The sequence below is a fragment of the Loxodonta africana genome, chromosome 5, assembly GCF_030014295.1.
Source record: "Loxodonta africana isolate mLoxAfr1 chromosome 5, mLoxAfr1.hap2, whole genome shotgun sequence".
Lineage (NCBI taxonomy): Eukaryota > Metazoa > Chordata > Mammalia > Proboscidea > Elephantidae > Loxodonta > Loxodonta africana.
Genome location: NC_087346.1, coordinates 529,952 through 542,086, shown reverse-complemented (window position 1 = coordinate 542,086; position 12,135 = coordinate 529,952). Strand labels below are relative to the sequence as shown.

At 38.6% G+C, this 12,135-nt stretch overlaps 1 protein-coding gene across 2 annotated transcripts in view; it reads left to right on the top strand.

Moving 5' to 3' along the window:
* ELMOD2 (ELMO domain containing 2) overlaps positions 1-12,135 on the top strand; it is a 43,587-nt gene that overhangs the window by 24,897 nt on the left and 6,555 nt on the right. For both annotated transcript variants that reach the window (XM_010590574.3, XM_003410446.4), the window contains exons 6-8: positions 1,771-1,904; positions 5,402-5,470; positions 6,201-6,334. In XM_010590574.3, coding sequence (XP_010588876.1) covers positions 1,771-1,904; positions 5,402-5,470; positions 6,201-6,334 — 337 coding nt within the window. The remainder of the gene's footprint in view (positions 1-1,770; positions 1,905-5,401; positions 5,471-6,200; positions 6,335-12,135) is intronic.

Below are 12,135 nucleotides of genomic sequence, written 5' to 3'. Positions count from 1 at the left end.
AACTTATTCTGTGGGCAGAGAGCCACGTAGATCTGTATTGCCCGAAGTGTAGTACAAGGGCCACCTTCACCAGAGTTAAACCCAAAACCAAACCAAATGCTGTCGAGTGGATTCCAACTCAGTGACATTTCAGTTAGTGCTTAACCACTCTGCCACCAGAGCTCCTTATGAGTCACTCAAGTGAACCAGTGTTTAATATTTAGATTCCACAGTTCCACCTTTGTCCTATGAAATCAGAATCTCCAGGGGTGGAACCCAGAAATCTGATAGTTACACATACTAAATTTTGAGGACCACTGGTTTTACTGCAAGGAGCCCTGGTGGTGCAGTGGCTAAGCGCTGAGCTGCTGACTGAAAGATTGTCAGTTTGAACCCACAAGCCTGCTCTGCAGGAGGAAGACATGGCAGTCGACTTCTGTAAAGATTATAGCCTTGGAAACGCTGTGGGGCAGTTCCGCTCTGTCCTATAGGGTCAGTATGAGTCAGAATCGACTCGATGGCATGGGGGGTCTTACTGCACCTCTCATCATATCATCAAGGCCTTATCATTGGCATAATCAAACCCTTTGCAGAACTCTTGGAAAGACACTAATGTGAGTAAATTGCGTGTGTTGGTAATAAAAGTAGTGACCAGATGAAACCCAATCTAATGATTGGATTTAGTTTCAGATAGAGAGTCTTGACCCTGTTTCAAAGCAGGTCATAGGTCTTAACGTTTAATTTTAGATAACAGGATACTTCTTTCATTAAACGAGTGGCTGTTGATTCCGACTCATGGTGATTATTTCATGTGTGTTAGAGCAGAACTGTGCACCATCGGGTTTTTAATGGCTGATTTTTCAAAGTAGATTGCCAGGCCTTTCTTCTGAGGTGCCTGGGGGAGGGATCAAACCTTCAGGCTTTCGCTTAGTAGCCAATTGCATTAACTATTTGCACCACCCAGGGACTTCTGCTTCTTTCATTAAGAGTCCTTTACTCAACAATGCCTGAAATAGTAGTGAAATGGAAAAAAATGCAAATACCCCCGTTTTGCAAATTTTCACAAACTTTCTTGTCAACTTTTATGAGTCTGTTTTGCTTGATGACTTGTGTTGAATTTGGAAAATGATTTTTTTTTACTTTATTTTGCATCATTAGCTTGTTGGTATTTAATATTTGATAACTATTGTTTTTAAATCCTCAGTCTTAAGAAATATATTTAGCTAAAACCAAGTTGTAATTTTTTTCTTTAAAAACTATAAAAATCTGTAAGTTATTAATCATATAGGTTGGAATAGTATCAGTATCATTTCCTTCAGGATCCCCTCCCTAACTTAGGCCTGTTTTCCTTCTTTACCCACCATTATAATAAAAATGAAAAACCAAACCAGTAGCCATCGAGTAGATTCTGACTTAATTATACAGCGTCTGAGGCAAGGGCCAAGTACATAATACTGTATTGTTCTCAAGCTAGCAGTTTACCCCTTTTGGCGTATATGTATTAATTAGAAATAAAGATATTGTTTCGGATATCTGTGTATTATTTGTTACTGTTTCATAACTACTGTGCTTTATATTGATCTTTTTTACTTAGAATAAGTATGCTACACTTTTTAGGATAATTGAAAAGCTCTCTAAATATAGTCTTTTGAACCTATGATTTGTCCCCACATGTTGTTTAATTTAATTGAAAGCATTCCACTTACTAGTTGTATAAGCTACGGGAAGGAAAATGTCTTGGTAAATTAAGAACATCACTATTATTTGTAATGTGGAAGCATGTTTGTGCAGCTCTGGAGTCTTTTAATGCCCAAGAACAAGTTGAAGGCTAGAATCTCCAAGCAGTGGGCCGACATTGGTTTCCAGGGTGATGATCCCAAAACAGACTTCAGAGGCATGGGCATACTTGGATTAATCCATCTTGTGTAAGTGAAAATAAACCTTCTTTTCCTTTCTAAATGAAATTACATGTACTCTTTAATCTGGTTAAATGGTAATAGTAATTAATGTAGTTTTTTCATACTGTCTCTGAATTTCAGTAGCTACAGTACTAAAAGTACTAATGAAGATACTGGAAATGCACTTTATATGTGTGTGTGATTTCTTTGCTTACCAATACTTTTCCTTTCTGTTCCTGACCTCTCTTCTGATGACTCCCAAAGAAGTATACATACTTTTTCTTACTGTTTCTATCCTTTTGCCTCGTCTCTCTTGGTTCTTCGATTTCATTTTGGGGAATATAACCAGATAAGATGGTAATAAAATCTCTTCTCACGTAACTATTTGCCATCTGTGACACCTGATCTGAATCCCTGACTTTTCAGAGACTGTGAACTTTGCTTTTTCCTCTCTAATACCTATGTGTGACCACATATTTAGAATCCCAAAATATGTAACTCAAATCAGAACTGATAGCCAAGACTAGAAAATAAACTGAAAGATTAATTTGCTCCTATAGTTATGAAAATGAACAGATTCTAGTGTTTGGATCTGTCTCTGAATTGTAATTTGCAGACTATAAAAGTATCTAGAATTTGAAAATTTGATTATTAACTGGATAATTCTTAGTGCGAAAAAATTAGTCTTTAAATTGAGCTGAATTAGGTTAATAGAGAAAATATTTAGGTCCATATGAATAAGGCTATTTTGGGAGAAAAAGACAGTAGTTTCCAATTATAAAACTATTTAATTTTCTGTAATACCTAAATTTTATGAGTATGGAAACCCCAAAAAAAACCCAGTGTTCTCGAGTCGATTCTGACTCATAGCGACCCTGTAGGACAGAATAGAGCTGCCCTGTAGAGTTTCCAAGGAGCACCTGACAGATTTGAACTGCCAACCCTTGGGTTAGCAGCTGTAGCACTTCACCACTACGCCACCCGGGTTTCCATGAGTATGAAAGTTCCCCATAATTCCACCTTCCAGAGATAAAGTTTTACAAATAGTAATTACAAAAAATGATACTGTCAGTTTTCTACTTTGATAAACAGAAACTTGCATTTGGAATTTAAGTAGTATAAATTCAGTTTGTTTCTATCTGAACAAATAACAAAAAAATTTTTAAATTAATGGATGTTTTCTTTTGTTCTTAGCCTTTAAAGGTCGTATTTCTTGTCATTTTTAAACTAACTTTATATCAGCGCCATGGTTTAGCTGGTTAAAGCACCCGCCTAGTAAACAGGCAGTCCTGGGTTTGAATCCCAGAGGCGCCTGGGCCAATCAAAAGCAGTGTATTATTGGAGCCCTGGTGGCATAGTGGTTAAGAGCTTGGCTGCTAACCAGAAGGTCAGCAGTTCAAATCCACCAGCCACTCAACAACAACCTTCTGTCAAGAAGCATTGCTGTTTGAGCTGACACACCTTTGATTGGACCCGTGCTAATTCTGTTGTTTACTTTCTTAACTTTCACTGAGTAACCTTGCTTGCTCTTGGCTCTTTGCCTCAGAAATCAAGATTTCTCAGTATCTGCCAGAAGAGAATTCAATTTAGCTTAAACTCTAATTTAATAGAATCTGACTCTAGACTCTGGTAGGGGATTCCGATAGTCCTTTAAATGACTTGTAGATATTTTCACCTATTTAGAGCTGGTATCAAAAAATGACTTAAGATTCAAATACATTAAGAATTATTTGATTGACAGCGATATACAGGTAGTCCCAGACTTAGGACAGGGTTCCGTTCGATGAACGTCAGTTCTGACATAAGTCAAATACCTCGTTTTTTTTTTTTCGTTATTATTGCCTTTTATTATCAGTATCTATAAATCTGATCTTTTTTTGTTTGGAGGTTGGAACATTACGTATAAACTTACAGATGTGATGATATTAGCAAATTACGTGCTGCAACATTGTATGTAGTACATATTACTAATGGTAAAAAAAAAAAAGAAAATGGTAAGAGGTATTAAAAAAAATGCAGACAGTCATTAGTGTGGTTTGTCGTCATTTGAATACGCTGTAAGTCAGGGACTACCTGTACTAGAAATGGTGGAAACATAGGATTAGCTCTGATTTCTCCATAGTGGTATTTGTTGTCCTGTGTATGGAACTGTGACACTTTAGGATGAAATAAAAATATAGTCTAAGAATGGGGCAAGCTGTAAAATTAAAATGTTTAGTATAATTAATGTATAATAAAAATAGAGGGGGAGATTTTACTATGAGTCTCTACTCTTTATGGAAGTTTTAATGATCATGCCCTCTAAAATTTAAGTAAACAGTGGAAATCTATTTTTTATTTGCCCTCTTATCCTCACATAAACATTCAGTCAGTCGGTACATATGTATATATGTATGTTTATATGTATATGTGTATTATTAGGTGATCCAGAGATTTGAACAGAAAAGTTTGTCCTTTAAGAACTTATGAAGTTGCTTTGGTACAGGCGAAAAGGATGTCTGAGCCTTCATAGAGTGCTTTATAGATTTCTCTCTTACCTGCTAATACTTGCACTATGGCCATTATTTTAGTTGTATCACTTATCAGGAGGTTTTTCTTAAAGGTTATTGACCTTCTAAATGCTTTGAAAATGGCCTTTAAACAACACAGACTTAAGTTGCAGTAAAAGGAATAAGCCTCAGTGAAAGGCAGTATTTCCCAACAGGTATATATTGACTATTTTACAGAAAATTTAAAAAAAACAAAAAGAACTGTACAGTTTTTTTTTTTAATTGCAGCACTATTCATAAATTAGGCCAAAAGGTAGAAACAACCCCAATGTCCATCAACAGATAAATGGATAAACAAAGTGTAATGTGGGGGTGTGGGGGTGTGTGTGTGTACACTCTGCCATAAGGAGAAATGAAGTCCTGGTACATGCCATAACATGGATGAACCTTGAAAGCATTCTGCAGAGTGAAATAAGTCCATCACAAAAAGACGAATATTGTATGATCTCATTAATATGAAGTATCTAAAATAGGCAAATATAGAGATGAGAGTTTAATAGTGATTACCAGGGATGGGAGGAAGGGGGAATTATTGTTTATGAAGCATTGAGTTATTGTTTAATGGGAATGGCAAACTTTGCAAGGGATATTGGTGAGGGTTGAACGACATGATTGATTTAATTGATCTTCACTGAATTGTGTACATGAAAAATGTTGAACTGGGAAATATTATCTATATTTTTACGACAACAACAAAAAGGTAGGTCGGAAGCCTCTTTATAGGTAACTTATTTATTGAAATAATTTATAGTCCTGCCAGGAGCCATGTCCTATACTAGATGGGCCTGATAGAGCTAGATTAAATTTTGATTCAGAAGCATTTGTGAGTCACTAAAGTGATTTAGATGGAGACCGGGATCATTGTAGCAGTAGGCTGGGACTACCATTTTGACCACAGCTTTTTTAAACTGCTTCTGGGTATCATGAATGTTGAAGGGCATATGTTCACTTTCATTATTTTTCTTAAACTCTTAGGTATTTCAGTGAAAATTATACTGCCGTAGCTCATCAGATTCTTTCCCGCTCAAATCATCCAAAATTAGGGTAAGATGGGTATATACTAAAGAAACTGTGCCACTTTTTTAAAACTGTGCATTTGTTGACTTTAAGATGTTAGATAATTTGAATTGAATACTTTCCAAGGTATTTTTTTAAATGAGATTAACAAGAACCTAATACAGGATGTTACATGATGCATAATTTTTACCCCTAAATGTGATCATGAACCAGTTTTGTATGTGTTTCAATATACATTTATTACAAGGCATAGTTTATCTATGAAATGGAGATAAGGGCCTTTATAAAATCTTTTGTGAGAAATAGATTTGAAAATAGGAATACGAAAGTGGGATATAGCTTTGAGAACTGTGAAGTAAAATACAAAATGAGGTCATATTATTAGCTTTATCATTACTATTTTATTCTTATATTCCGATGGTAATGTTAGATTATAAAAAATAAACTCTCTGACAGTGGAGGAGGAAATAGCAGATTATTCAGTATATTTTAGATTTTTTTTTAAAGGATTTAGTTTCAGATACTCATGTGAACAGAACTTGATTTTAATTTCTTAGATTATACCTTGAAAATAACTTTTAAAGAACATTTTTGGATTCATTCTAGTGTATTTTTCTTAATATGTACAGATTATTATAAAATCAGTGCTGTGTTAGAAATGGAACAAAGTATTATTTCACTAGTTTCTTGCATAATTTTTAATTTATCTTATGAGCCATATGGCTAGCTGGTATAACTGGTAATGTTTCTGACATAGGTATTCTTATGCAATAGTTGGAATCAATCTTACAGAGATGGCTTATAGCTTGCTGAAGAGTGAAGCTTTGAAGTTTTATCTGTACAATTTTGTTCCTGGTATACCAACAATGGAACACTTTCATCAGTTTTATTGTGAGTATTAATACTAACACTGTGAGTTAAAACCAGACATTTCTAAGAGAACTTTTAAACCACTAAGAAGATATGTAGTTTTGTTGTGTATATTCTCAACAATAAAAAATAAATAAAAATAAAAAGATAGTTTAATCTAACACCTCTATCAAGTATATAATTTATGCTTGTCATTTTACTATTTAGGATATTAAAAACATAGGAAAATAATGGAAGATGGTTCCCCAAGAGTATTTTATATTTTAGATGGTGTATTTTATATTTCAGCTTCATGCTCAGCTTTCGTAGATCTTTTTGTATCTTTAGAACGTCATTTGCATTAAATAAATGGTCACATTGTAACTTCTCCAACTTCATTGTTGAAGGTATTATTCATGACTCCCTTTCCCACAACTCCCCCCATTTACTTAATCCTTAGTTACAGTTTTATCTGCATCCTAAATTTTTCTTATATTCGTCCACTTGTTACGGCCATCATAACTGCACTAGTTCAGGCCTTCCTTACTAGGTTTCTGTGATAGCCTTTTAACTAGTCTCTCTATAATAACCCTCTTCCAGTTCTTCTTCACATTGAAGATCATCTGGGTATTCAAAATGAAAATCTAATCATTTGACTATATTGCCTAAATCCCCGTTATAAGGCCCTGCATAATCCAGACCTTAATAACCTCTGCAGGGTGTCGATTATTGATCCAAGTAAAATGAAATCCTTGACAACTTCAGTCTTGTTTCCATCTATCATGCTGTTGCTTATTGGTCCACTGGTGAGGATTTTTGTTTTCTTTATGTTGAGGAATAATCCATACTGAATGCTGTAGCCTTTGATCTTCATCTCAGTGAGTCCTTCAAGTTCTCTTTCTTTTCAGCAAGCAAGGTTATGTCATCAGCATAACACAGGTTGTTGATGAGTCTCCTTTGAATTCCGACGCCCCATTCTTCTTCATGTAGTCTAGTTTCTTGGATTATTTGCTTAGCGTGCAGATTGAATAGGTATGGTGAAAGGATATAATCCTGAAGCACACTTTTCCTGACTTTAAACCATGCAGTATCCCTGATTGCCTCTTGATCTATGTACAGGTTCCTCGTGAGCACAATTAAGTGTCCTGAAATTCCCATTCTTCAAAATGTGATCCGTAATTTGTTATGATCCACACAGTTGAATGCCTTTGCATAGTCAGTAGAACACAGGTAAACATCTTTCTGGTATTCTCTGCTTTCAGCCAGGATCCATCTGACATCAGCAATGATACCCCTGGTTCCATGTCCTCTTCTGAATCCACCCTTGAATTTCTGGCAGTTCCCTGTTGAATTACGGCTGCAGCCACTTTTAAATGATCTTCAGCAAAATTTTACTTGTGTGTGATATTAATGATATTGTTTAATAATTTCGACATTTGGTTGGACACCTTTCTTTGGAACAGGCATAAATATGGATCTCTTCCAGTCGGCTGGCCAGGCAGCTGTCTTCCAAATTTTCTGGGATAGACAAGGGAGCACTTGCTGCGCTGCATACCTTTGTGGAAACAGTATTCCATCAGTTCCTGGAGTGTTGTTTTCGCCAGTGCCTTCAGTGCAGCTTGAACCTCTTCCTTCAGTACCATCGGTTCCTGATATGCTACCTCCTGAAATGGTTGAACATCGGCCAGTTCTTTTTGGCATGGGACTTGTTGTATTCCTTCCATCTTCTTTTGGTGCTTTCTGCATCGTTTAGTATTTTCCCTGTAGAATCCTTCAGTATTGCAACTTAAAGCTTGAATTTTTTCTAAAGTTCTTTCTGCTTGAGAAATGCTGAGTGTGTTCTTCCCTTTTGGTTTTCTAAATCCAGGTCTCTGCACATGTCATTGTAACGTTTTGTCTTCTCAAGCTGCCCTTTGAAATCTTTCAGCTCTTTTGCTTCATCATTTCTTCCATTAGCTTTAGTTACTCTACGTTCAAGAGCAAGTTTCAGAATCTCTTCTGACATCCGTTTTGGTCTTTTCTTTCTTTCCTGTCTTTTTAATGACCTCTTGCTTTTTTATGTATGATGTCCTCGATGTCATTCCACAACTCGTCTGGTCATTAGTGTTCAGCGCATTAAATCTGTTCTTGACACGGTCTCTAAATTCAGGTTGGATATACTCAAGGTCATACTTTGGCTCTCGTGGACTTGTTCTAATTTTCTTCAGCTTCAGCTTGAACTTGCATATGAGCAATTGAGGGCCTGTTCCACAGTAGACTTGTTCTGACTGATGATATTGAGCTTTTCCATCGTCTTTTTCCACAGATGTAGCTGATTCGATTCCTGCGTATTCCATCTGGGGAGTCCACATGTATAGTTAGTTACCATTTATGTTGTTGAAAAAAAGCATTTGCAATGAAGAAGCTGCAAAATTCTATCATGTAGTCTCCAGCATCATTTCTATCACCAAGGCCGTATTTTCTAACTACCAATCATTCATCTTTGTTTCCAACTTTCACATTCTAATCACCAGTAATTATCAGTGCATCCTGATTGCATGTTTGATCAATTTCAGACCGCAGAAGTTGGTAAAAATCTTTAGTTTTTTCATCTTTGGCCTTTATGGTTGGTGCATAAATTTGAGTAAGTCGTATTAATTGGTCTGCCTTGTAGGCGTATGGATATTATCCTATCACTGACAGCATCATACTTCAGGACAGAGCTTGAAATGTTCTTTTTGATGATGAATGCAACTCCATTCTTCTTCAAGTTGTCATTCCTGGCAGAGTAGGCCACATGATTGTCCGATTCAAAATGGCCAATGCCAGTCCGTTTCAGCTCACTAATGCCTAGGATATTGATGTTTACGCGTTCCCTTTTATTTCCGACAACTCCCAATTTCCTAGGTTCATACTTTATACATTCCACATTCTGATTATTAATGAATGTTTGAAGCTGTTTCTTCTCGTTTTGAGTTGTGCCACATTAGTAAATGAAGGTCCCAAAAGCTTGATTCCATCCACATCATTAAGGTTGACTCTCTTTTTTTGTTTTTTGCTACTTTGAGAAGGCAGCTCTTCCCCCGGTTGTCTTCTGAGTGCCTTCCAACCTGAGAGGTTCGTCTTCAGGCACTGGGAATATAGCAAAAAATAAAGTCCCTACATTCATGGAGCTTTCAGACTCACAAACAATAAAAAACTTTCCCTAGTGCACCATCTAACTGCAGGTACCACCCCATTTCTCTGTTCCCCTTTATCATTAAACTTTTTCAAGAATATTGTTTTCATCTTCTCACCTTCAATTTTTATCTCATTGCAGCTTAGTTTCTCTCCCCACAGATTGGTGAAACTGATTTTCTCAGAAACACCAAATTGTCTTGTTGCCATATCCAGTATCCACTTTTTAATCTTCATGTTATTTGACCATTTTTAGCAGCACGGGGTGTAAATAACCACACTTTTTTTTTCTTGAAACATTATCCTGTTTTTTCTTATGCCAGATTCCTCTGGCTTTTTTCCTTTCCCACAGGTCTTTCCTTAGACATTTTTGACAACTCATCCATTTGTTACCTTACTAAATGTAGGAGCAGCTCAGAGCCTAGTCCTTGAGTAGTCTTACGTCTCCTAAAGAACAGCACTGCCAGTTTCCTAGAATTTTGGTACCATCTCCTGCAGTTTCCTGATGTCTCAGTAAATCAGCTCAGCCATTGCAGCCAAGGTTCTCTGAGTTCGTCTTTCCTCTGACACTGATTTACATTATAGACCAACAGTGTCACTCTGAAGCAAGAGATTTCTAGTACCTTATACTTGAGCAGTTTGTTCGAGGCCCATATAGTCATTTGAATGGGCCACGTTGCCTGACAGTAATGAAAAAGGAATTTTAAAGGACTTGTAAGAATGGTAAATAGCTAAAACCTAGTAACTCAAGCCCTGAAACAAATAGTCTACCTTAAAATTTGGATAGCTGTCTGATTTTTCCCACGATCCAGAACATTAATCTCCAGATTTTTTTTTATTCTGCGTTCCTATGAGCGTATCAGGAGGGTGGGAGAGAACAGACTCAGTTTGTGTGTGTAGGAGTGTTTCTGGGCATATGCCACTGTATATGCACACATAAGTTTATTGTATTGTATGCACAAATAAATTTTGAGTGAAATGAAGATTTAAAAAAATAGTATTTTAAAATAATGACAAGATTACAATTCATCTCATCTTTTGGGAACAAGAAGCAGATGGTATTCCTCTAGAGGCCTCATTCTTTGATTTTCTCATATATCTTGTTTGATAAAATAGGTTTTATCGTATCAAGAGATTCATCTGAAATTTTTCCTCAGCTGACCTTCTTAGGAAGCAATGTTTCAAAGTTGAAATGTGATGGTTTTTAACTACTTACGTTTGCTTTATGATCAATGTCTTAAAAATGGAATTTACATCTTTTCATACCAGGCAGTTTTGATAGTCTAGCCACAATTTTGCTTAAAGTCATTAGCTTTTTCTTTTTTTTCCTATTTATCCTTAAGTAAGTCACTTCTGTCGTGTCTTGAAAAGCCTTTCAGAAGGGGAGATGAAATTCTGGTGGAAACAAAGTACAGAGTATAGCACAGTAGAGGCCACTGGCGAACTGTGTGATCTGGGAAAGTAATTTAACCTCTCAGTGCCTTGGTTTCCTCTTCAGTAAAATGAGAATAACCTAGCAGCTGCATCAGAAGGTTGGTGTGAGAGTAGATAAGCAAACAGTGAGCACTTTGTTAAATAATTAAATAAGTACATCTGCTTGAATACAAAAATAGGGTTTAGGGATGTTTTTAATTTACCTTTTTGTTATAAACAATCTAGTAATATATTTTCATGGGTTATAAACAACCCAGTAACGTGTTTATTTTCATGAAATACTTTTAGTTTTGGGGGGTTAATGTCATTAGTACAGTGAGGAGATTGGGGAACAATGTTATGCTTACGGTGTTTGCTATCGAGTCAGCCCCTAACTCCCGGCGACCCCGTGTTGCGGAGTACAACTGCCCCGCAGGGCTCCCTCGGTGACCCCCGTGTTGCGGAGTAGAGCTGCCCCGCAGGGCTCCCTCGGCGACCCCCGGTGTTGCGGAGTACAACTGCCCCGCAGGGCTCCCTCGGCGACCCCCGGTGTTGCGGAGTACAACTGCCCCGCAGGGCTCCCTCGGCGACCCCCGTGTTGCGGAGTAGAGCTGCCCCGCAGGGCTCCCTCGGCGACCCCGTTTTGCGGAGTAGAACTGCTCCACAGGGCTCCCTCGGCGACCCCTGGTGTTGCGGAGTAGAGCTGCCCCGCAGGGCTCCCTCGGCGACCCCGTGTTGCGGAGTAGAACTGCTCCACAGGGCTCCCTCGGCGACCCCCGGTGTTGCGGAGTAGAACTGCCCCACAGGGCTCCCTCGGCGACCCCGTGTTGCGGAGTAGAACTGCTCCACAGGGCTCCCTCGGCGACCCGTGTTGCGGAGTAGAGCTGCCCCACAGGGCTCCCTCGGCGACCCCCGGTGTTGCGGAGTAGAGCTGCCCCGCAGGGCTCCCTCGGCGACCCCGTGTTGCGGAGTAGAACTGCCCCGCAGGGCTCCCTCGGCGACCCCCGTCTTGCGGAGTAGAACTGCCGCGCAGGGCTCCCTCGGCGACCCCCGTCTTGCGGAGTACAACTGCCCCACAGGGCTCCCTCGGGGACCCCGTCTTGCGGAGTAGAACTGCCCCACAGGGCTCCCTCGGCGACCCCCGTCTTGCGGAGTAGAACTGCCCCGCAGGGCTCCCTCGGCGACCCCCGTCTTGCGGAGTAGAACTGCCCCACAGGGCTCCCTCGGCGACCCCGTTTTGCGGAGTAGAACTGCCCCACAGGGCTCCCTCGGCG